This window comes from Anser brachyrhynchus (assembly GCF_964034855.1).
Source record: "Anser brachyrhynchus genome assembly, chromosome: 24".
Classification (NCBI taxonomy): Eukaryota; Metazoa; Chordata; class Aves; order Anseriformes; family Anatidae; genus Anser; species Anser brachyrhynchus.
This window is the reverse complement of record NC_137717.1, coordinates 7,152,573-7,178,706: the sequence shown is the minus strand read 5'-3', so window position 1 is coordinate 7,178,706 and position 26,134 is coordinate 7,152,573. Positions and strand designations below refer to the sequence as shown.

General features: G+C 43.0%; 1 protein-coding gene across 3 annotated transcripts; it reads right to left on the bottom strand.

Moving 5' to 3' along the window:
• Positions 1–25,738, bottom strand: PPP1R8 (protein phosphatase 1 regulatory subunit 8). 3 transcript variants are annotated; one of them, XM_080566765.1, is made up of 7 exons: positions 25,581–25,738; positions 11,435–11,495; positions 6,052–6,205; positions 5,208–5,428; positions 4,427–4,571; positions 3,212–3,276; positions 1–2,666 (listed from the first exon to the last, which is right to left on the bottom strand). In XM_080566765.1, the coding sequence occupies exons 1-7, from the start codon at positions 25,643–25,645 to the stop codon at positions 2,313–2,315; spliced, it is 1,065 nt and encodes a 354-aa protein (XP_080422891.1). In that variant the 5' UTR covers positions 25,646–25,738; the 3' UTR covers positions 1–2,312. The 3 variants fall into 3 exon arrangements, with proteins under 3 accessions (XP_080422891.1, XP_080422892.1, XP_080422890.1); XM_080566766.1 differs by lacking the exon at positions 25,581–25,738 and adding an exon at positions 24,016–25,360; XM_080566764.1 differs by lacking the exon at positions 25,581–25,738 and adding an exon at positions 19,568–19,593.
• Positions 25,739–26,134: the final 396 nt, after the last annotated feature.

Genomic DNA, 26,134 nt, shown 5'->3' with positions numbered 1-26,134 from the left:
AACTGGCAAAATTTGCGTTTAATTTACAACATAGTAAAGGTTACAGGTAAAAAGCTCAACAGAAAGTGTGAAAAGGCCTATTACATATTACACAAGTGTACAAACTTCTGTACAAAGCCCCTGGATGTTATACTGTCCCCTCCTGTACTGGCCAGCTATGGCCTCTAAGCTCTGAAATAATGAGAGCTTGTAAAAACCCAGGGAGGAGAAGAGCTTTAAAAACCAATTTTCAGTAAAGCTTCCCTTTTCAAGAAAGTTCTTGCAAAGAGCCACTTGCAAAACAAACAAAAAACCCTACCAAAACCCAACAAACAAAAACAGAAAAGAAAAAAAGACGACCTGTTCAACTTTTACTTGCTCTAACTAGTCTTACCGTAAAGAGTTGCCTTCATAAAACTGACTGGCTGGAAAAAGAAAACTACATCCTGTAAAGAAGCAAAACTAAAAATTAAAGTGAGAAAGATTTTAAGAGAGTACGGAGTGTTTGAAAGAAGAACGTAATAGGACCGATTCATTTTTAATAGCAACTATGCACAGAGTGGCATAACTATATCATGGAGACGTTACCACATTCATTCATGTAATAGTTTGAGCTAGATATGAAGGCATGGAGAGGAACAAGCCAGTCTCTAAAGGCATCACTCTTGTGAACGGGGTAGCTACTAGCTCTTTTTTACCTCAATGCCATGATAGAAGCAATCACTCTGCAGATGCAGAAGTTGCACTGATTTTGGAGCATCTGTTCAAAACAGGTCTAGTGCCTACAGCACAGCAGATGCACTATAAAACAGCACTGTTCCAGCAACCATCATATTTTCACAACTCTACATAGCCAGGTAGCTACAGTACTGTACACATTAATGAACAGCTGGATATACTACTGCCATTTTAGGGCACATTTCCTGGAGGATTCCCCCAAACAAAGGAATGTGACTATGTAGCTGAACTGCATTATGCAACGTAAAAAAAATGAAAATAAACCTAAGAAAGAAAGGGCTCTGGCCTTACCTTGTATAAAGTCATAGGGTCTGAATACGTTTGAATCAGATTTTGAAATCTGAAACTGCGGACTTGATGGGGTAAAGCAACAGTCCAAATCACATTTCTCATTTTATTCAATGGGAGAAAATGATTAAATAGTCAAAAAAAAAAGTAATGCCATGAAACCAACTTGTGTGCTTCTTTTATTCAAGGTGAGGCAGACCCTCTACTAGGAATTCATATTCTAGCTTTAGGTAGCACTTGATTCCTACCCACTGTTACTAGCAGCCAAAAACCAAAATAGTGTGTAGATTGCAGTTTTAGTTGTTACACATACGAATACTCTGACACTGCCGATGGCTGCTCATTTGCATGTGTGCCTTGTCACATCTCATATACTCTAAGCTCACAAGTTCCGTTTGTAAATAAAAGCAAAATTATTTAAGTTAAAAGGGCCACCAAGTTTAAAAAGGTGTCTTCCTCTGTGTTAACTCCACCGTAAGTTATCACTACTTTGTCAATGATTATTTGTACACTGTAGATAGTGTCTATCCAACAGTCAAATGTACCTAGACTTGCCATGCTTGTATGCTGCCCTTAGTACCAACACAAGCTCGGATCCATCCATGCGTGTACCCCTTTATCCATCTACACGGCACTCCGTTGTGCAATACTGGACCCCACAACTTAGGAAGTCCATCTATTCCTTGTCTATCTCAACTCCAGGTACTCATCAACTCAGGATGTTGTAGTGTCTTAGGTGGAAATTAAAACAAGCTGCAGCCAAACTAGGAAAAAAAAAAAGAATGCCCCACGTTGGTAGGGTTTTGAAAAGGTAAAAATAAAAGCTGGCCTGTATTTTGCAAGTTTTAGAACTCAGAGCAGTGGGATTTCTGAAAGGCCTGGCCCCACAAACATTTACTGATACAGCTGACCTGCTATGAGCAAGTCCAGCAGGAACAATATTACTCATAGTAAGCACGACACCTAAATACACGCATTTGCAGGGTCATGCCATAAATGATAATTAAATTGTGTGATTCTGCCCCTTCAACTTATGGATCAAAATTCAGAGTAAGAGACCTCAGGGGACAGAGGCTAAGAAAAGGCTGCCAGATATTTTGGTTCAAAGGGAGATGGTAGCTATATTGTTTTGTTGTTGTTTTTTTAACAGATATAAAAATGTTTGAAGACAGATCTTTAAAGAATTATTTCACTTCTCCAATCTCCATATTACATCTGGTTAGGACATTAAAATTTCAAAAGGACAATACTACACATAAACAGTTTGTGGAGTTCATAACTCCCACCCTCCCTCAACAAAACCTAACTCAGATCAGTAGGGAAGGGGTTGGCTTCTTGCCCGGCCATGCCTCCTTTGCATATTTCTTCTTCTTGGGTTCATTCACAGCTTCAGGATTAAAGACAGCAGGATTTGGAGCTGGGTTCATGTTAACTGTTGAGGGTACAACAGGAGTCAAGTCCACATCTGGGGCAAGATTGGGGTAGGGCATTGGCAGACCACCAATGAGTGCTGTCCCATGGACGCCATGTGATTGGGAACCCGCCTCATTGTGAGTTGGAGGTAAGCCACCATATAATCCTCCACTGTAGGGAAAGTTTTGCATACGCCGTGATGCAGAATCATCTGTGGTCAGTGAGCCTGGATTGTCCAGTCGCTTTTTCTGTAGAAGAAAGTATTTAAAGAATTACTCAAAATATATGAAACAAGCAAGCAACTTAAACTGGATGCCAATGCCATTTTCCTCCCAAAATACACCTCGACTAGCCACTTATAAAGAAATGAGTGGAAGTTTGCATATCTTCCTAGAGTATTCAAATTAAATATTGTACTGGCAACATACTCATCTTGGGGGAAATCTTAACCCTGCTAGTTCTAGTAAACAACCTTATGAAATCTTTATCATTTACACTGTTCAAACAAATACTCTCTCATTTTTGCTTTTTGTTTTCCGTACTTCCCACAATTTTAACTGATGCCTAGAACTACCATACTGAATTTCTGGAAAGTGGTTCTTTTTGGGAGGAAAAAAAAATGCCATTGATCCCCTGTGTTAAAGAAAGGAGCTAAAGATGGACTTTAAGGAAAGTGGTCAAATTGTTTATATATATATATATTTAAATTTGCAATACTTCTAAGGTGTAATCCACATGTTGAGTTCATCAGTGTAATAATGGATCAAATAGAGAGCTGGAAGTTGCTATGTACCTTAACAGGGACTACTGCTGTCTGTACCATGTTCCTGAAACGCCCAACAGAAGGGTCCACATCCTCTGTAAAGGCAAGAACAGTGCAGCTTTCAGTAACAACACAGAAAAAGATAAAACATGTCAAGTAAAGCAGCCTATATGAAGAATTGGTACATGGACCTTCTCTTCTAAAAGCCAGCACTCTAGTAGCCCTCAGTAAACACAAGCATGCTTAAACAAAAAGAGGAGCTAAGTGTATGGGTGGGGACACCTAGTGGCTTTGTCTCAAGGTGGGTTCATCAGTTATTCTATTAAGGAAAAACTTCCACTCGAGGAAAATGTAGAAGTGCTCTGGGGAAAGGCGATGGACAGTCTATTTGTACTGTTCGGACAGAATGGAGTTCTGGGCTAAAAGCCGCTGCTGTACAAAGCACTATGCATGCTCAAAGGCACAAGAGCTAGCCCTGCAAGACCTTGGGAGACCTTGAAGATAGAGTCAGAAGAATTCTGAATCTTTCAACGAACTCTGAAAATCAAACACCAGGATGTTCTGAGACCTGAAGTGCATAATTTGATGAAACAAAATGGTTATTCTGTGTGGTATGCCCTTCCAAATGAAAGTAACTTCAGACTATACGTTAAGACTTATTAAACTGCACTTAATAGGAATACTAGTCATACGAATTATCATTAATAGGAATGGCATTAATATAAAACAGCTAAGGAAGAAAAACAGCTAATGAGGAATTGGATACATCTTCAGAAGCGTTCTTTTGGATTAGATATGCAGACAGGTAGCAAAAAACGCTCAGCATGAGTCAGATACAGAATTCATTAGGCAACATGAAGGGAAAGCATTAAGGGCCATGTTAAAAAACAAACTATAAATTCAGTTCTGATTTAGATTCTAGAGAAGGCAAATAATTTAGAACATCTCATGGGTCAAAAAGGATGAAAGTTTTCCAACATCTGATTAAAAACTGAACAATGAAGCTGAGTGTGGTATCTGTATCCTGCAAAAAATCATGCAGAGATTTTACAGGGAGATGAAAAAGGCAGAAGTCACAGACTTAAGTAGGATGTGACTGCTTCTCTGAAATAGCAGAATATTCTCAAATATTCACTGTCAAATTTTTGTTCTCCTCATCTGTATACAGCCACGAGGAATCTCTATGTGAACACTGGAAAGAGGGCCTTTATAGTCATGAACTAGAGCGTAAAGCCAACTACTTACCTGGATTGATGATTTCATCATCATCACTGAACGTCACTCTGGAATTCTTCCGTTTTCTCTTTGGTCTCTGAATATCCAAGTTTCCTTCCTCTATAGTTAGCGTGGAAATTCTTTTGTTGTGGGCTGTATTAAACTCTGTCAGGTTCTAATAAAAAATTTGAAGAAGAAACTGTTTACTAAGTGCCTAGTGTATGAAGTCTGTGTTAATCACTGGTTGTACCCACTGTAGGTTCAACTTTAGACTGCTAGGAAGAAAAAGTGTTTCAGTGCTGCAACAGATTGCCCAGAGAGGTTGTGGAATTTTGTCTGTGAAGATATTCAAAACCCAACTGAGCATGGTCCTCAGCAACCTGCTCTAGCTGACTCTGCCTGAACAGAGGATTTGGACCAGATCCTCTGAATATCATGAAAACTGCTTTTCCACTCCACTGGCTAACGGTAGGAAACAGGGCTGCATTCACTGTTATTTGGCAACGGAGAACGGTGTGGGAAATCACCCCTGACCTAGGGCAATGCTAACTGGAGAGAGACAAGAAAGCTCTCTGCAACCTTTTGTGAAAAGATAATTGGAATAGTAGGATTAGGGCACTGATTCTGGGAAGCAGCATGAAGACAGGCTTATTGTGGTAGAACGAGATGATTTGTGTATAGTCTGAGGGGTCTTCTGCCAGCAGATATCTTCGAGAACAAGAAATTAAGAACCTGAACCAAGCAAACAAGTAGGGAATGCCATTTGTTTAGATGGATATGCCATCTTGGTACAACGTAACATCATACTCACATCAAGTTCTGTCTCCTCTTCTGGCAGGCCCAGCAAACCCTTGAGCTCTTCATCTTCACCGCCCATTTTCTCATCTCCTTTAACTGCTGATGGCAGTGTCTGAGGCTTCTCTCGCAGAGTATATGCCCGCGTAGAAGCACCAAATGAAACTGTGGAGTCAATGGGTATCTGCTGGGGTTTGTGAGCTTCCAAACGGATATGACCCAAGAATGTGCCATGTGCTGAGAAGAACATCAGAATGGAAAAGTCTGTAAGTCATCTGCTTGAGCTCACAGTATTCAAGTTTATGACTCGAGACGTTCAGAAGCTGTACATGATTGCCATGAAATACAAGTCACTGAAATACTGCTGAAAACATTAGTTATTACATATGTTTTACCTGATGTCTCACAAACTAAGATAACTCACATCAGCCCATAGAAAATCATGAAAATAAACATCATTCAGTTTCTGGATTCTTGCAGGTCTCAATGTACCACGTCTGGAATCATTCTCTCAGTATATCAGGTTTTAGTTCTTGGGAAACTGCCCTCAGAACAGAAAGCTTCATTATAATTGCGAAATGAAGTTCAAGTCACTTTCTTCCTCTCTCTTGAAAGGAAGACTCCTCCTAAGAGTCTAGAACTACTGTTTTCAACACCATGTGAAGCACAGGTAAGCTGACTGGAGCATGCATTCTATTGCTCCTAACCATTGCCAATCTTTCACTAGGATGCTAATTTAGATTACCGCCATCTAGCCACACAGTGTAAACAACAATAACAAAGAAAAGGAGCGTCTCGTTCAAAGATGTTTAAGCACTGAAACATAGTACTTCTGTCTGGTTATATGTCATGTTACTTACTGCTGTTTAGATCTATGAGGAAAACCCTCTTGAGATGTTTGTGATAGACCAAGGCAGCATGGACCCGAGAGCAAGACTGGTGGTCAATGGTAAAATCACACAGATCAGGATTTCTCCCAAAGAGATAGTATTTCTTCTCATCAATTATGAGTTTCTGAGGTAGAATATCAAACAGAAGAACATATTAGACTCCTATAATCTTTTGGATCTTCCTGAAAAAGTTCAAGACCATGAATAAAGAGAGCAAATTCAAAGAAAAGCATCAACACCTGATCAATATTTCAGTTTTGCCTGACACTGTTCAATATAGAAACTCACATCTTCTCTTTTAAAAATTGAAGCAGCTGAATATGGACGATACCCAGTTATTCCCTTCTTTAACAGCTAATGTAAGACAGCCTGGAAGGAAGTATGAGTGTCTCACTACAGAAGGTTCTCTCTCACATCCACTCCCAGTGATTTTTATGTGTCACTTGAGGCAGATGATCTCAGGCCTCGTTGAAGCCAGGAATCTATGTTCTATATTGGACTAGAGATCATTTAACATCAAAATTATAAAATTTCAAAACAGAAATGGGCATATAGATTTCAGACCTTTATTATAAAGATGTAAAACTGAAGATGTTCTGCCATATGAATCCATACTAGCCTATTCAAGCAAACTATTAATTTTAAGCCTTTCTTCTTAAAATTCATCCTAGTTCTAACCTCTTCTTCAAGCAAGATTTTGCATACTGTAATATCAGTTATGTAAAACACTTAAGAAAACCAAAGGAACATGTTGACACTGTCCTATGGTGTGTACAGCGTATTCCTACTAACATTCTTTACTAAAAGGAACTCTTTAAACCTAAATGCTGAAGAGCCTAAGCAGTGCAGCCACCTTCCTCACTGCACTGCAAGAGCTTAATTTGACCTGTGATGCTTCCAGCTCCACAAGTCAAAAGCTGGCGATCCGTTAGATATTTGTTAACAGATGGTTTCTCCTGCTTTTCTGAAACATTTACCAAAGCCCACACAATGTTTCAATAGCCTGATCGAGACATTAAACAGTACCAGTCCCAGGAAAGGCTCCTGAGGGACACCGCTTGTCACCAGCCTCCACCTGAGGAGCCACTGACCACCACTCTCTGGGTGCGACCTTCAGGCCAATTCCTTGTCCACTGAATGGTCGACCCATCAAATCCATATCTCTCCAACTTGGAGATCAGGATGTCATGTGGGACCATGTCAAAGGCCTTACAGAAGTCCAGGTAGATGACATCGGTCAGTCTTCCCTTGTCAACTGATGCAGTCACTCCATCACACAAGGCCACCAGATTGCTCAGGCGTGATTTATCCTTGGTGAAGCCATGCTGGCTGCCTCGGATCACCTCTTCGTGTTGCATGTGCCTTGACATTGCTTCCAGGAGGATCTTTTCCATGACCTTGCCAGGCACAGAGGTGGTGCTTACTGGTCTGTAATTCCCAAGGTCCTCTTTTATTCCCTTTTTAAAAATGGGAGCAATGTTTCCCTTTTTCCAGTCACCAGGGAGTTCGCCTGACTGCCAGGACTTTTCAAATACGATGGAGAGAGGCTTGGCAACTACATCAGCCAATTCCTTCAGGACCCTGGGATGCGTGGCATCAGGGCCCAGAGACTTGTGCTTGTTCAGTTTCATCAGGTGGTCTTGGACCCGCTCTTCGCTTACGGTGGGTGGGACTTTGCTCCCCCAGCCCCCATCTGTGGGTTCAGGGAAACAAGAGAGGTGGGAAACCTGACTGACAGTGAAGAATGAGGCAAAGAAGTTGTTGAGTACCTCAGCCTTCTCCATGTCTATTCCTACCAGTTCTCCCTTCTCATCCATCAGAAGGGGGACACTCTCCTTGGCCTTTCTTTTCTGAGCAATGTACCTATAGAATCCCTTCCTGTTATTCTTTGCATGCCTTGCCAAGCTCGGTTCCATCTGTGGAACTTACACTCATTAAACAGTGTTTCAAGAGATTTTGCAAAGACTGAAACGAATTCATAAATTTGAAATGTTGCAACAAATCACCAACAGCAAAAATCATTTTATTGCCTTTACTTCAGTATAACGTTTCTAACAATTTTTGTGCCTCTGAGCTATAACCCAGTGTCATCCTTTATACACTGAGCTTAAACACTTCATGGTTTGTTTTAATGTTGCACTTTTCAGACCCAGCAATCACAAAGTATACCTCAGACCTCTATACAAGACCTGGGATACAGATGGCTCGGTTAGTATCAAGTGCACAATAATCCGCAAAGATTTAAGGATGTTCTTAGTTGGTTACTACTGCCTACCCTGAAAGACAAAGAACAGTAAAACTATTTACCACACATCCCAAACCAAAACCAGAAATAGATGTATCAGATCCAAATTACGCTCATCTGTTGAAGAGTTCCCACACATACACAAAGTACATTATGTATAGCTGCTGACTTCAGTTCTCAATTATGGTGATTACAAGAGACAATGTACAAGGCCGCCAAACAACCATAGGAGCAAGCAAGCATGGTACATGAAACAGTCTGCTAGGACTTCCACAACTGAGCCAGCTTTTCTCACCCTCACTTTAGCAGACAGAGCACTAGAGGAAGCCAGATACGCACACAGGTGCCTGTACCCAGTCAGCACTTGCTCTGGCACTCACCACATGGCACACACTGTATGGCAGTCAAACCATACCGCACTGAGATGCTTTGACACTGATAACCTACAGCAGATACTCAGGAGACAAAATACAAGCTCTACAGTCATTCCTTATCTCTGTGCTATCGCATTCCCCACTGAACCTCAGAGTACTTGGATAGCAGAGTAGCAACAGCTGCTAACACTACGCTTTGGAACGGTAAAAAAACTCCTTTAGGTTATCAAGAGAGTTGATGGCAGGACAAAGGAATTTGGATGTTTGTTGTATCACTTTTTTTTTTTTTTCTCCAATACAGAAGGAGATGCCAGGCTTACAAAGCCAACTTGGGCCTTCTGTAGATCCAAAAGCTTTGGTCAGCACAGCCTAACTACCCATCCTCAGATTCTGAGGACACCAGGACTGCCAGTTTATCAACACTGAATTTGTTTGCCTATTGTCAAAAGCAATGATGCATGCTCAGCATCCATATAGCGTTCTGTTGCCTTTTTTCATTCCCAACCAGGTCTCCTACGGTAGCCTTTATGGATTAATTTAGCAGAGAGCTCCATATAAACTCTTTCATCCTAAAGCTCTCCATTCTCCAAAATCCAAAAGAAACATGATAAGAAAAAGCCGGTCTCATAGAGTAAGTCTCAAAGGTGGGAAGGCTGCATTATGTTTGGCCACCTGCCACATGCCAGAAAAAAACAAACACAAAACAAACAAAAAAACTAGGCTTTGCTCACTGTATCTCATTACATGGCCTGAAAGAAAAAGTGGAAAACCTTATGCCAAATACAACCCTTACCCCAGATGCTACCGGTAGGATGGCAGTGGGAAGGCTGAGCTGAGAAGCAGGCCTAATACAGCTCTCTGACTTCTAAAAATGTTTCTGAACATGTAACAGTACCATAAGAAGCCTAAGACACAGGCCGTGGTTTGAAAACAAAAAATGCAATGGGGTTGAAAGCTATAGTGCCTAGGAAGCGCTGGAGTGGGATAGCTACAATTCAGTCCAAGTGGCTGGTAGGAGCCAACTCATTCATGCCTTGTATGATCTAATGAAGCACTGTGAAGATGTGATAAACGTGTTAGTATCTAGCTGGGCAGCCCGCTCTAAGGAACCTGCTTTGGCAGGGGGGTTGGACCTGATGATCTCTCGAGGTCCCTTCCAACCCCTACCATTCTGTGATTCTGCTTTCAAACTAAGGCTGAGCAAAGATCTCTCATAGGTCAAGGCTAGCTTTGCCAATTGTCTGCGTCTTCAAATTTGGACTAGGAGTACTCCCTCAAAACAATCTGTAAAACCAGCAGTTATGGACTATATCACCACAAATAATCATTTTATTGGTTTCTGGCCTGGGAAAATACAAGGTTATTTGCAAGATCTCCACTTTCTTTCCTTTGCAGAGCATATTATGTTCTCTTAATCAAATTTTAAAGAGGAAATCTCTCTGCTAGACACTAGAAAGAACACTTGTTACTTTCCGATGCTCCTGTGGTAGCATACAGCACAAACCAGGAAAGACAGAAAGTTCACAGAATCATAGCATGGCTTGTGTTGGAAGGGACCTTAAAGATCATCTTAGTTCCAAGCCCCCTGCCATGGGCAGGGATGCCACCCACTAGGTCAGGTTGGCCCATCCAACCCGGCCTAGAACACCTCCAGAGATGGGGTTGCCGAAGCCCTTCTTCATCTAACATTGAGCTCTTAATTTTCCAAACTTCTGTTCATAAGAGTTGACTCAACTTTGTAAGCTTCTGTAGTCCAGAAACTTTTGTCTTTTTCAGTCAACTGGAGGTTAGAAGTCTCTTGATGACTACAATAGGGTCACTGGCTTGCATCCTCTCTGTCACCAAAGGTATAAGCCCTCCCCCCCAGCCTTGTTTTAATTTATTACTTTTGACTGAAAGATCTCCTTTTGAAAAATCTGGACGTCAATCAGTACAACACCAATAATATGACTCAACAGAGTGAGCTAAGACAACACGAAATAGAGGAGAAAGATTCCTTTGCAGTAATAAAAATGGTTCACATCTGTGTTAATCACAACACCACAGATCTAGAGCATGGGATGAAGATCATGCTGTATTTCATGCTATCGGACAGGGCAACAATCTTGTAAAATATGGGATGTCCAGTTAACCTTACTGTAAAACAACATAAAAACTGAACTGACCAGATGAGTACCTCAAACAAGCAGCATAACACGAATTTTTATTCTTAGTCTTTTCTATTTGAGATCTCTTTCCCCATGTTATTTGAGTTCCTGCTCCTGAAATTCCTAAGACAATGTGCCTTCTGGCTCCAGTCTGACACTACCTATACAAGTATGTTGTCGGAAACAAAATGGCAACTTTAGTCCAAAATTAAGTTTGGAAGCAATAAGGCTCTGCCAACTACTGACTTCCCTCACAAATGTTTTATTTTTTCCTCTCTCACTAGGACAGGGTTAGTATTCCGGGATCAAATTGTCATTGTTTGAAAGCTGAACACCGCAGTTTTGTATCCCTTTAAACACTGCATCTAATAGGAAGATAACTGATAAAAGCACTGCATAGGTAGAGACAGTACAGGCAGAAAACACTTTCACTTCATTCAGAAGTTTCAGAACATAACAGTGATTTGAAAATAATGAACATCAGAGAGAAGGGAAATACTTCTAAGTGTGGAAAACATTGGAAAATTTTCTACTGTTAGTGCCTACGTATATGATACACTGAACTCATACAACGTCTACTTTCATACCTCAATGAGTTTGTCTCCTTTGACTACATCCAGATGTAAGCCAGGTGGAGGTTTTCCTGCCCTGGAAAACAAAAACAAGTTAAATATGGCATCAAAATATTTGGTAAAAGGTTTATCAGTATTAGAGCTAATACTGTATTACATCTACTGACAAAACAAAAGGAAGCAGATTTATTTTGGGAAAAATATGAAACTACCAAAGATTGTCTTTTTCCTCCCTGCAGATTCCTTCTGACTACAAACAAACCATGTGTTTTTACAATATGATTTAAACTCACAGAACATGAAGCATTTCAAGCTTTACTTCTCCAGCCAAAAAATAGCTAATTTACAAAATTAACAGAGCACCTCCCAACAGGAAGGCCCCAACAACTAGAGAAGAGGACAGAACGTACCCGTCCACTTAAGGGCCTGCTCAAGGGCTCCATTTTCTCATGTTACCTTCAAAGCAGTAGATCCTTTAGCTGTGGAGAGGAGTAGAAACTTCTACCATGCTCACCTCTAGAAATGGTAATGACCAAAAGCCTAAAGGGGGCTTCATGCATATTAGTAACAATATAGAAAAATGTTGGCCAATGGCTGGTGTTCTTCCACGCTCATCCTATAATCAACCTTTCCTACCAACACAGGTAGCATGGAAGAGACCACAGCATTAGACGGCAAAGGGACGCTTATCCTACAACTGTACAGCCTTTCTCCACCAAATTCTCAACCACAAACAGCTAAGTTCCCCCATCCCTCTTGCTCCATCCCTCCTCACCCTGGGAAGCAGATTCTCCAGTCAGCTTTATTTCCACCTGGGCAAAGGGAGCACAGAGGCACACAGGACTCGGCAATGCACAGCAAAGCAATGCCAACACGTATCTAACACACAAGGATTAGCAGCATCAGAAACACGCTTGGCGTTCCGTGGTCACAACGTGACATGCCCGTGGTATCGATATGCTGCCCTTCACAACGCAAGATCTTTGGCTGCTCGGAGCAAACGATCTTTTTCTGCTCAAACCTTTAAGAATCTGTATTTGTAGTACTGCTTTACTGGTAATATCACTGCTGCTTGTCTCTGTGGCTGCATTAGGCTTTCTATGAAATAGCGGCGACCCAGTTCTCAGCTGCACTGCTGCCCTTCAGAAGAGCCACAGAGATCACATTCCCATTTACTGCTTTTCTGACTGCACACAAGCCAAGAGAATGGTGACAATGGGCAGTGACATTCTCAACATGGTTGCAGAAGAAAGGTCACCTGTAAGTTGTTTGAAGAGGTTAAATATAGATGTTTCTGCTCCTGGGGCGTTTTGAAGGTCTATTCTGCGTCCTCAGGTCAGTTGGTTACTATACACATGCTCTCCTAGATAACTTCATACATGTCCTCTATTATTCCTACTTCATTTCTTTCTCAAGTATTGCACAAGTATTTTTCATTCTTGCTTCAAATCCATTTCACCAACCTGCTTAGATCTCTCCCTGGCCCTTCCTGAAAACACCAGTTGGACTTCCACAAGTTTTCGTACCAAAATAAGATGTCAAAGATGGACATAGCTGGTACTTTTTTATTCTTTTGGATGAAAAACAAACGGCAGCATGGAAAAGCGTAGAATCGTAGAATATCTGAGTTGGAAGGGACCCACAAGGATCATCGAGACCAACTCTTGAGTCCCCAAAGGACCACCCAAAAAATCAGACCGTATGTTTGAGTGTTGGCAAAACGCTTCTTGAGCTCTGGCAGGCTCAGTGCCGTGACCACTTCCCTGAGGAGCCTGTTCCAGTGCTTGATCACCCTCCCAGTGAAGAACCTTTACCTGATATCCAGCCTTGAACCACCCCTGTCACAGCTTCAAGCTGTTCCCTGGGTCCTGTCGCTGGTCACCAGAGAGCAGCGCCTGCCCCTCCGCTCCTCTTCGTGAGGAAGCTGCAGACACGGTGAGGTCTCCCCTCAGTCTCCTCTTCACCAGGCTGAACAATCCAAGTGACTTAACTGCTCCTCGTATGTCTTCCCCTCTAGACTCTTCACCATCTTTGCTGCCCTAAGCAGACAAATCAAGGTTCCAAGGGCAGTCTGCTAAAATGGTGACTCTGTCCTAGGAATGGGATTCTGGCAGTGTGGGGAAACATCAGCAAGTACAAATGCCCCCAATGAAGCTACACTATGTGGATGATTAGTTTTACAAAAACTGAGTCTGCCAAGCACTCAAATACTGCTAGGGGACCATCTCCTCTTAAATATTCCTCTAGGACCACAGAGCCAGGCAGCGCGCTCTCTCTCTCTGTGCTGCTCTAAGGTCTCAGCTCTCATTTTTCATTGTAAGACAGGTTTCATTCACAGATTTACTCCTCAGGTCCACTTCTCAGTGTCTCTGCCAGTGCTGGAGGGCAAAAAGAAAACTTGTTTTTCTCCATTCCACTGAAATTGCCAAGTTCTAGTTACTCTGCAACATAACTTCCCTTGATAATTTTTGCAAAGCCTGCCTTACTTGGACGATAGAAAAGCTGCCACACCTCCTCTAAAAATCAGTAAGCCTTCCAGCAAATTACCTCTACAAGCAAGTCCCCTTACTCAGTCTTGCCTCTGCTTCCCCCCTCTTCAGTGAGCTCTTCCTGGTTCCTCAAGGGTCTGCATGTCTTAAAAAAAAAGATTTTAGCAACATCCTCAACCTATCTGTAGCATCACGAAAAGTGTTGCTATTTTAAATCTGCTTTTACCTTCACCTTTATTTTTGAACACACAAAAAAAGCCTAGCAGCAGCAGAGGAAGATGTTGCCCTCAGCTGTGAATTAAGACTCTTTAAAAATTTATCCATTCTCTGGTTTCTTACGGACTGAGAATCCTTTGCAGACAGTAAACTCCCCTCTCTACCTATTCCTATAAAAGACTGAACAGAGTAAGGCTGTAAACACCAATTAGCATACTACCAAATCAAACTCACAGAAATCACTTCTGGTAAGAAAAGCCCTTTAGAAAAGACTAAATCAGTGTCACTCTAAGGTTGCTGAAGTTTGATTCCTGTAAAAGCCTGAATGAAAAAAAAAAAAGTTCTATGTTCTAAACTGTAATTAATCGCAGTCACTGAGTACCAGTATTAACAGCTCTACCTGGAAGTATCAACAACCCTCATATGCTCTGCCCTGTCAGACCCCCAATCTCATGCATCAAGGAGGTAAAACACTGAAAAGAAACCACTTGCAAAAATCTACTGGAAGAAAGTTTATTAGAAAGTTGGTACTGTGCTCATTAGAACAGTTTTCCCTCTCTTATTTTCAATACAAAAACGTTCTCTTTCTCCTACTGACTGATGTGTTAAAATATCCATTAAATTATTCTTCCTACACTGTTATGAAGGACGGAGAAGTTACTTGAGGTCTCCAGAATCTTATCTCCATAGATCAGGTATGGGCAGCCTGGCTTAGCACTGCTGTGAGACAAGTGATCTCACTTCACAAGTTGGCTCCACCAGAAGCGCTTGCGTTTGACAGAGAAGAGGTTGTTCAGCACCCTTCAGGTCACGTATCACAACCCCCACTGCCTGAGCACCTTCTGCTCTCTACAGGCCAGCATCCTGCACGTGACCTTAAAATCAGACCTGCAAATGGACTGTTACTGACCATTCGTTTAATATATTGAACTGAAACAAAATAGACTGGATCTTCCAAGGCTGACTCGGAAGAAGAGGAGCCTTCCACCGAATTAGCACAGCTGATTGGAAAGGAGAATATGACAGTATCATTAAATTAATTGTCTTGATCAGAGCTAAGAGGACACCCTACACTAGAATTTTTCTTCACTGAAAATGAGTACAAGGAACTCAAGTAAGTGTCAATAAAGGAGAATTTATAGCAATTTGTAAAAAGGAGTAATGAAATGCAAAACCCAGATATTTACCCAAGTATTCTAAGAGACTCCAAGTATCAGTCTTCTACACTTAAAGAGTTCAACAATCTATTGCTTAAACTACCCTCAGCTCTCAGATAAATTAAGGCATCAACCAATGATACTAATTTTAAAACATATTTCACGGGCAATGTGGAAACTACAAACAGTAAATACAAATTCTGACCGGGAAATAGGTAGAAAACATATTACAAAAAGGATCTGGCAGACACAGGAATTGATTAACAGTCCGACCACAACAGTCATCTAATCTGTACTCCAATATTCAACAGTATTTTCATTTGGAGATAGGTGACCACACATGGGGCATGACAATTCTTCCAATGCCAGGGAAGCATTTTTCTTGTTTTAAAGAAGGGTAGATCTTGCTTTGAATTACACATATTCTGCTCCTTTCAGCATCTGTAATAATGCCAAGACGACAACCGCCGTGCTGAAGGAGCATCTTTGTTTAGGAGAATACAGTCAAGCGCTGAAGTGGTTTCTGTTCTACTTAGATGAGCTGAGCATCATGAGAAGGAGTTATGAATGTGGCATGTTGAAAAAACTGATACTTACCAGCCAAATCATTTGACTTCCTGCAAGAGAGAGTGCACGTATTCATGGACTACGATAAACGAGCAGAGAAATGAGACTAAAAATGTCACCAACAGACAATGAAACAAAAGTACATGCTATTCACTACCTGTAGAATAGATGGGGAGTTACAAAACGGACTGTCTTCACACTCAAAATATTCCCAAATGGATTAATGGATTTTTTTTTTTAATATATTTTTTCCAACACTGCAAGGTGAACTTTCCTTAAAACGATTCTCTTCAAAAATACATAAAAGATGTGTACTACTTACACAGTAGTCCAAAAATACTATATTCAAGTGCCTTTAGACCACTTCTCTGTAAAACACGAGGGCTATCAAGAGTGCAGTGCTGTTTCTGTATGATAAACATTAAGAACTCTCTCTCTCGCATTCCTATGGAATTGTATTGGGCAGACCAAAGTGACACAGAGTATAGAACCTTTTGCAAAAGAAAACCACCTCCAGTAACCAATATGGGATGCCTCACACAGCAATACTTTCCTGGTTTCCAACAGTTGCCAGCTCAAGGACTTCCGTGGTTGCTGTCTATACACACAGGTATCCACATAAATTGCTCTGCGAACCCCTGTAAACTTAACGCATTCACAGAATCTTACGCAAATGGTTTCACAGATCACCTACAAAGAGCTAAAGCACCATCTCCACTTCTTGGCCACAAATCTGCTACTAATTTCATCTTACAACCCCTGGTTATTCTGAAAAGGACAGCAAATACTTGTCTTCTACAGATTTTCTGTACACTATTCAAGACATCCAACGTATCTTTCAGTTGTTCCTTTTCCAGACCACAGAGAAGCCTAGGCTAGCCATCTGTAGTACAGCTTCCTATATCTTTGAGATAATACTTAAAAATAACACTTAAGAGAAAGAATTCACATTCTTGAATTTTGAAGAGGCAAGTAGTATCTCACAGTGTACCAGAATTACTGGAGACAACTAAGATGATGTCAGCAAGGGTATTGGTGTAGTAGACCACCATTTTTAAAAAACTTTTGACAAAATCATCAAATGGTCTTATGAAAATTAAGGTGTGACAGGGAAAAGATACAGTAATCCACAAAGGAATGTAAACAATCAAAAGTCAGGGCTCTGTGATGTTTTTACGCAGTCTGGAAAAAAGGGAGCCAATGAACAAATGAGAAGAATCACTTAAGAAAACCACTATGTAAGAAACTCAAATTGTACCACAATACTGCAAATAAATCCTGTGATACAGAACAACTGCTTCAGAAGGCATTCCGGAGGGAAAGAGTGGGAAGAAAGAGTACTCTTGAGTGCTTATATATGCAACAGAGGAAGACCACCTCAACCATGCATATGCAACTATGAGCTCCAAATTCCTTATTGCCCCTCAGGAAAGATCTGGAGCCATCATGACTTTGTTCAGAAAGAATCAGAAGAACACTCCTCAAGAGCTGACAAAAAACAAAAGACATCACAAGGTATAAGCTACAGAAATAAAACATTTTCCAATCTTGAAAGCTCTTGTTACCCTGTAGAGAAGGGCACAAGAACGATAACCAGGTATTCTTGCACAAAGGGAAAAAATAAATGGGAGTACCTCTCTTAAGCAAAAAAAAAGCAACACACAGGCAAGTATTTATTCCCTTAGTCCTCTTAATGAGTGCTACAAAGCTAGCATATTTATTATTTCTTGAAACACAGGAAACAAGGAGACTTGGATTTGAAAACAAGGAGAGCACCTTTTTTAACATTTGCATGGTTTGTGGAAAGCACTGTCACTTGATGTTGTGGAGTTAAACTGTAAGATAACAAAGGAAAATCAGAACACTTGTGGAGATTAGGTCTGGTGTTAGTTGTTAAACACGACCATCCAGACACAGTATTCAGCTCACAAAATCCCTTAACTTCTGATAGCCAAAAGCCAAGAGTGTAGTCAAGAGGTCAGAATACACAGGGCTTGTGCATAAGTTATCGGTCACTATCATAATGGGAAGCCACCTTGGCTGACGCTTTTAATTAGTCCTACCATTCTTAAGCTCTTTCCTATGGAAAGAAATCAGAATAAAGAAAGATCCCCTTCTTATCAAAACACAGGCTGATGTTGATGATCTTGTGCATCAGCAACGGAAATAAGTCATATGCCTTTCTCAAAGCTCAGCACACACACCACAGATGTCGAGACCAAGCTAGCACTGTAACTTGGTTAGGTGACTTAATACAAAGAGGTATTATAAGAAAGTTAAGGCCAATATATTTGGGGTAATTATTTTAGCTCACACAGAATGGTTTCTCCCAACTTGGATGAAGAGGGTTGCCAAAAGAGCTGACCAGTAATTCTGATCCAACCTCATTCTGTCTGGAAGACATATAACGGTTAGGGCATTTTGACTTTCAATAATACAGGTTGATAAGAAACGTTTACGGTTTCCTCTATTTTTAGAAGCATTAAAATGATTCTTGCCAAACTTCCAGTTGTAAGAAATACAGTTAAAAAAAAACCTTACAGTTCAAACTTGATGACCTTTCCTGTGTGTGTAGAATGAAGGGATGTCATCCAAAGGGACCTGGACAAGCTTGAGACGTGGGCCCACATGAACCACATGAGGTCCTGGGCAACCTGATCTGGTGGGTGGCATCCCTGCCCATGGCAGGGGGGTTGGCACTAGGTGATCTTTAAGGTCCCTTCCAACCCAAGCCATCCTATGATTCAAAGCATTTGCCCAACTTCACCTTGGCACCGTACCTGCTTGTTACAATGCACAATTCCATGCAGTACAAGATTTTACTGGTTCACTCTGGTTCCCTTGGTTACTTACTCAGAAATAAAGTCTCTATGGAACACAGTGAAATTTGGAAATCATACACAGAATTTAATTCCTGAGAGCACAGCCATAAATATTCTGTTAGTGAGAACTAAAGGTCTGATGACAGAAAGCCGGGAGGAGTGGTTGATACCCCCCAAGGGGCTGCGCTGCATTCAGAGGGACCTTGACAGGCTGGAGGGTTGGGCCAAGAGGAACCTCCTGAGGTTCAACGAGGGCAAGTGCAGGGCCCTGCACATAGGGAGGAATAACCCCTAGCACCAGTACAGGCTGGGGGATGACCTGCTGGAGAGCAGCTCTGCAGAGAAGGACCTGGGAGTCCTGGTGGCCAGCAGGCTGACCATGAGCCAGCAGCGTGCCCTTGTGGCCAAGAAGGCCGAGGGGATGCCGGGCTGCATTCAGCAGTGTTGCCCGCAGGCCAAGGGAGGCGATCCTCCCCTCTGCTCAGCCCTGGGGAGGCCACACGTGGAGCACCGTGCCCAGTTCTGAGCTCCCCAGTACCAGAGGGACACGGAGCTGCTGGAGCGAGTCCAGAGGAGGGCTGTGGAGATGATGAGAGAACCGGAGCACCTGTCGAACGAGGACAGGCTGGGAGAGCTGGGCCTGTTTAGCCTGGAACAGAGGAGACTGAGGGGACAGCTCATCAGTGTGCATAAATATCTGAGGGGAGGGTGTCGAGAGCACGGAGACGGTCTCCTTTCAGTCGTGCCCAGCGACAGGACGAGAGGCACAAACTGAAGCCCAGGAGGTTCCAGCTCAATGTGACGGGACATTTCTTTACCGGGAGGGTGACAGAGCACTGGGACAGGTTGCCCAGAGAGGCTGTGGAGTCTCCTTCTCCGGAGATACTCAAAACCCGCCTGGATGCCATCCTGCGCAAGGTGCTCCAGGTGATCCTGCTCTGCTGGGGGGTTGGACCAGGTGATCTCCAGAGGTCCCTTCCAAGCTCAGCCATTCTGTGATACTGTTTCATGGCATCAAAAATTCAATTTGAACTGCACTGAATTAAACAGAAAAATGAACATTAAGTAGTGAGCAACAATTGAACAATTATTTGATAAAACTACACCTACATTTTTTGAATGAGAACAAGTATGTTGAAGGATAATTTCCCTGTAGCAATGAAGAAAAGAAAGGACCTAAAAAAATCAGCAAGGCCAGCCACTGCTCTGGCAGGCCATCTTGCTGTAACCACTGTGCTTACCAGATAGCTGTTCAAAAGCCTTGTTACTTGGATAGTTTCATTTCTATCTTATTTTTTTCATTAATTCCTTTCATTTCCATACCGAATTTGTTTATTGTTCTTGTCCTTCAGTTGTCTTTTTTTTTTTTTTTTTTTAAATTGCCAGTACCGTTCCCTCTTGTCCCTCTTTAAAAATATGAAGCCAGTGAAAACCAGCATTATTTCTATTTACTGGGTGACTGGAGCTCTGTTCTGTCTCAGTAAAATCTCCAGTGTTCCATCTATGAATTTGTCCATTGCATCTATTTCAATCCAAACAGAGCTTTCCTAAATGCAGGTAACAGAGAAGACACTTTTTCATAAGTACCTTCTTAAAACAGCGGTGCCACCCCTTTACTTTACAGAGATATTACACAGCACATCACACATTACACTATTACACATCAAGTGGAGTATTAGTCTTTTTATTTATCTATTTATGAACAACGATGTTACTAGCGAATGACGGTCATTCCCTGATTAACCCACGTACTTGCGCTTTATCCTTTTATTTCTGAATATTAAGTTTTTGGCTTTTAGAGGTTCGTAACTTAGGCATTTCGTTAGAGATCTGGGCAAACAGCGGTGTATGAAGTTTAACAAGAGCAAGTGCCGGATTCTGCACCTGGGAAGGGGCAGCCCTGGCTATACGTACAGACTGGGGGATGTGAGGCTGGAGAACATCCCTGCAGAAAGGGGTCCGGGGTTCTGTTTGCCAGCAAGTTGAATCTGGGTCATCAGCGTGCCCTGGCAGCCAGGAGGGCCAACCGTACCCTGGGGCGCACCAGGCACAGCACTGCTAGCTGGTCGAGGGGAGGGATCGTCCTGCTCTGCTCTGCGCTGGTGCGGCCTCACCTCGAGTACTGTGTGCAGCTTTGGGTGCCACAGTATAAGAAAGATATAAGAGAGAGTATCCAAAGGAGGGCCACGAAGACAGTGAAGGGTCTAGAGGGGAAGATATATGAGGAGCAGCTGAAGTCCCTTGGTTTGTTCCGCCCAGAGCAGAGCAGGCCGAGGGGAGGCCTCATGGCGGCCTGCAGCTCCCTCACGAGGGGAGCGGGGGGCAGGCGCTGAGCTCTGCTCTCTGGGGACAGCGACAGGACCCGAGGGGACGGCACGGAGCTGGGACAGGGGAGGGTCAGGCTGGGTGTCAGGAAAGGGCTCTTCACCGAGAGTGTGACTGAGCAAATGGCGCAGGCTCCCCAGGGACACGGTCATGGCGCTGAGCCTGCCGTGAGTTCAAGGAGCATTTGGACAATGCTCTGAGAGAGGGTTTGATTTTTGGGTGGTCCTGCGTTGGACCAGGAGTGAGACTCAATAATCTTGCTGGGTCCCTTCCACCTCAAGATATTCTGTGATTCTACCGTCCACCCTACGCTTCTGTATTTTGTCTTATTTTTATTGTTCTCATGTTCAAATTACACCAAATTATACCAAAGGACTGGATAGGGCTCTGACATCTTTATGCTGACTACGCTTGTCACCAATTTTTCTGTATTTGAAACTAAACAATGTTTTTTTTCAGTTTCTTCACCTCACGCTCTAGAGGCGCTGGTCTCTGCGTTATGCCAGGATGAGTCCGTGAGGGATTTGTATAGATGATCTCTGCCCTTGATGGCAAACCATCTATTGCAGAACCATACAGTAATGGAAAAAGTAGGTATGGACAGTCAAGAAGATGAAGACAAGCCTAGCTGAGCTTAACCCTGGAAGGGGCAACAAAAAATGAAACATTTCAGAAAAAGCGGACAAAGCCATTAATGCTTTGGGATGTGATGCTAGCGGAGAAATGCCGAATAATGGAACAGAAGTCAAACAAATGAGCTGACAGTAACTTTTCAACAACGCTAGGGTTCAGCGTTGACATACCAACAGGGTTACAACACCTATATCCAGCTGAAACCGAGCAGCCTCACTGAAGCAAGTCCTATCCAGCCTAAAGAGAAATTTTGAGTTTTAGCTGTTAAGGACATAGACAGGACAACTTTAATCTTATTGTGTTAATTTAAAATCAGGTCAATTATTTAGGTTTCTAAATGTGGACTCGGAAGCCTAATTTAGCCAATTCCTAAAATGTTGGCCTAGGTGACTACCATGCACGCCGTCACGCCCAACTTCAAGGACAAGGTAGAACTTCCAGAACTCTAGAGCATGCCCTCTCCAGAGATCTGTGTAAAATGATTGCCAAGAACACCCTGTTCTTTGCTCAGAGAACTGAAGAGATGCCACTGTGACTTTTAGAACATATTATTTTAAATGTATGTACATTCCAGAACAGGCCTGACACCCCAACTACTGGTTTGTCCAGACAGAGTAAGGAGAGATTCCTGATCCCAAATGCAGGTTAAACCAGGACAAAAGGAGAGATGGACAATAACTATTTAACTCATGACACTCACCTAAAAAGCGGGCCCAGATAATTTATATCTGATATAAACTACTGTTGCTCGTTAAAACTACCTCAGAAGGTATGCTAGGGTGTTAATAAAGCTAGGATATGTAACTGTTTTATAAGGACATTTTCTAATCTCATTATATGACTAAATTTAATCCACAAAAAGCGTTATCAACATCTTTACAACAACTTTATTCCAATTTTAAAACCTGTAGTCTATGTCTTTACTAATGCATATGGAAGAATTACAGTACATGCATAAGCAAGCACTTATGTAAGGAAACACTATTAAGACAGCATTCATTATTTTTAATCTGTCTTAAGCTAGTTCTGTTGTTGGAAAAAGACCAACTAGTTGGAAATAATACTTTAAAAAAACGTAAGAAAGAATAAGTATGTTATGAACTATGAAGAAGTAACCCTTACCAGCATGAGAACTAATTCAAAGTCCAACCTTAAAGCCTACAAAACCTTTCAGTCTTTTCTGGAAACCGGACACTAAAACATTATCCATGTTAGGGGAGAACAGATACAACAGTGGGAGCAGACATCGAAAGCACGGCCAACAACTTAAAGACAAGAAAAAAACTATTTCTAATCATGTTTAAGATATATTTCTCATATGATGGGTGTTCACAGTCCCCATGGCAGCTCCACTTGGAGGCAGAAAAATAAATAGACAGGTAAAGACTATGATTTTGATTTTAATGTAAGTTAATTAGATTGAAAAGAACTCACTGCAGAAGAAGCTGCTCCTCACCACGAAGATCCCCTGTAACTCCATGGTTATATCTCTCTTTGCTAAGATCTGTGCTGCTACCTAGACAAAAGATTTTTCAATGCCCATGCAGCATATGTATACACTGAGATTTTCTGGAAGTCAGAGCTTCAAATAATGATACCACTGCTCCAAGCCTGCTACTGCAAGCTATTTTCACTCTAGAGAATCCTAGCCATGAAAGACCCATCACTTATTCAATGTCATATCTGTGTGCTCTTTGGTTTGCCCTGGAGGAAATAACTACTTTCAAATTGTGAGAATCTGTAATGCAGTAGATGCCAGGGGAAGTCACATAAAGCTTTAACAATAAATATATTCTACTCTTTTTCTAGAAAAGAAAAATAAACCGTAAGTAAATAAACCGAACAAACTAGGAGAGCTCCTCCCTCCTAGTGGATGAGACAGTAGAATACCACTAGCCACGACTGCCTAATATTTTCCATTTTGAGTTGCCTGTACTTTTAGCAGAAAACAAATGCACTCGTAGTGGTAGCTATCTGTATTGCTTTCCTGCTCCAGATTATTATTATTTTTAGGTTTATGAAACAAGTGTTAAGCAAAACTTTAAGTTTTTTTGTCCACAAAAAGGAATCTTTCATTGACGTTAATTATCACACCTTTGCATGACAATTTGAGTAAGATCAAACTGTATCAGGTATGCCTTTTACTATCCTTGTGTAAACATACAGCTTGTACTGACTCAGTACCTAAAATATTACAATTTGCACATGTACAATAGAGGTGTAAGAAAAATAAAGAGCTCCCTTAGAATGCACAAGGTGAGCATCCACATAGGAGCTTTGGTTTACCTGCAAAGTACTTTAGGAAATTATGGTAAAAGAACATACAGATTGCAAAAAATTTATCACCAAAAAGCTTGGAATTGTCAGAAAGAAACAGGCCCCAGTACCTGAACATGACCTCCTTTCTTCTGGGTGTGAAAACTCCAGCTTGGATCATATTCCTGACTCCCATCTCATTGCTTTAATATTCAGGGCAATAGATTGTGCTTCAAAAACAAGTAAGGTGAGCACCAGCACAACGAAGAAAGCTGTCTGTCTGTAAGACCCTGTCCTGTTTGTAGCGGAAGTCAGAAAGTATGTAGCTGAAGAGGCCCTCACAGTTATAGTCTATACAGTCCTGCCCTCCAGATGGTATTTATTTAGGAATTCTTCTGCAATAGCTTGCAAGTGACTGAAACTAGGCATTTAGCAAGCTATACTGTTCCAGCTGTTCAATCTGTGGCTTTTAGAGGCAGAAATTGTTCAGATTTACCACCAAATATAATCCAAGTTGTGAACGCTATTGTATAAAAATGCTAAGAAAAAAAAAACAACTATGATGTTTCAAATTTCAAGCTGAACATCCAGAACATACTGAGTATTTTTTTGTTTTTATCTAACTCTATCACATCACTATTTTACAGCCATCTTGCCTCATACAGATACTTGATATTGTACACATTCAGCACGCTTTTTATTTAAGACTTAAATGGTTGTACTAACTGAAGCAGGCACTTATAGAACATGTACAAATATGAAAGCACATTCACTAAGCATCCATGCATTAAGCACTACCATCAAGCACCAAAAAGCAGGAGACCTGCAGTAAAATCCAGATGACTATGCAATTAAAGACTGCAATCAGGAACACGTATATGCGGCTAGCTCATACAAATATGTAAGCCCTTGAGTTTTCAGCATTAATGTTGTGTCATTTTCTATGTGACTTAAACTAAACCTGCACACATCCCCTGAATAATCAGCGATGTGGCACCCGAAGGAGATGGCACAGCAGAGACCTGTTATTAGCCATCTATCCAGAAGTGCTAAGCAAAACAGGGCCCCAGACAGCCTCACCTAAGGCCCTGTTTTCAACAGAAGGCCGGGCCAGATGATTTCCAGAGGTCCCTTCCAACGGAGCCTCTCCTACGATTCTAAAATCAGCAAAATTCACGCTCCTAAGGCTGCGCCCGCAGCTCACCGCTTTGCCCTGACTTCCTAACCCAACGCAACGCAAAACAAACAAACAAACAAACAAAACCCACACAGGCTTATTTCAAGCTGACAGATTTCTCGTGCTGCGTACATCCCGTACGCGGCGAACGCCGCCCGAGCCCCGGGAGGAGGCACAGCACCTCCACCGCGCTCCCCGCGCACCGCCCCAGCGCCAAGCAGGCGAGGGCCGCTGAGGGACGCACCCGCGGAGCTGCCCTGCCGGGACCGCTGACAGGCCCGGCGCGGCCGCCGCTGCTCCGCGACCGCCTCTGCGGAACGAGGGGGCCCGGGCCCGGGCCCGGGCCGGCGGCCCCATCCCCGCGCCCCTCAGCCGCCGCCGCCGGCCCGCGGCCCGGCCCGCCCCTGGCTCCCCACGCACGCCCGCGCCAGCCCCGGCCGCGGTGCCGCTCCCCCGGCCCTGCCCGGCAGCCGCTCTGCGCCTCGGCCCCGCGGCGAGGAGCGGCCCCGGCCCGCTCACCAGCTGGGGCACTCGAAGAGCGAGAGGCCGCCGCCGCCGCCGGCCGAGTTCGCGTTCGCCGCCATTTTGCGTCTGCCCCATTCAGGCGGGCGGAGGCAGGCTGGGAAGCGGCAGGACCGGCGCGGGACGCGGGCCCAGCGTGCCCCGCGCGGCGCCGCCGCAGCCCCCGGGGGCGGGGCCCCGAGCGGAGCCGGGAGCCGGGGCCGGGCCCCGTGTGGGAGCCGGGGGGGCAGGGCTGGGGGCCAGCGGCCGAGGGACAGCCTGGGTTGAACGGCTCCGTAACGGGGCTCCAAAGCGCCGCTTTGAGGCGTGCTGCTCGCTTTTTAGCGAACGGCAGACAGAGCACAGAGCAGGTGGCAGCTCGCAGCCGCCCCGCGTTACCGTTCCAAATAACGGGACTTGGAGGGAGGAAAAGCAGGCTGCTCTGAAGCAGCAAGGAGCCACAACTCCCACAAGAGCTGCTCCTAAAAGGGGCAAGCACCCAGAGCCCTACAGGAAGAGCAGCTGCTCCCACAAATAAGCTCATCCCTTCCCCGGCTCTCCGCGCAGCGCAA

Coding starts and splice junctions, on each gene's coding strand:
- PPP1R8 (XM_080566765.1), bottom strand. CDS start 25,645: ATGGCGGCGAACGCGAACTCGGCCGGCGGCGGCGGCGGCCTCTCGCTC. Junction 6,206..11,434: donor AAGGAGACAAACTCATTGAG/GTATGAAAGTAG, acceptor ATTCTACCTCAG/AAACTCATAATTGATGAGAA. Junction 4,572..5,207: donor AAGAGGAGACAGAACTTGAT/GTGAGTATGATG, acceptor ATTTTTTATTAG/AACCTGACAGAGTTTAATAC.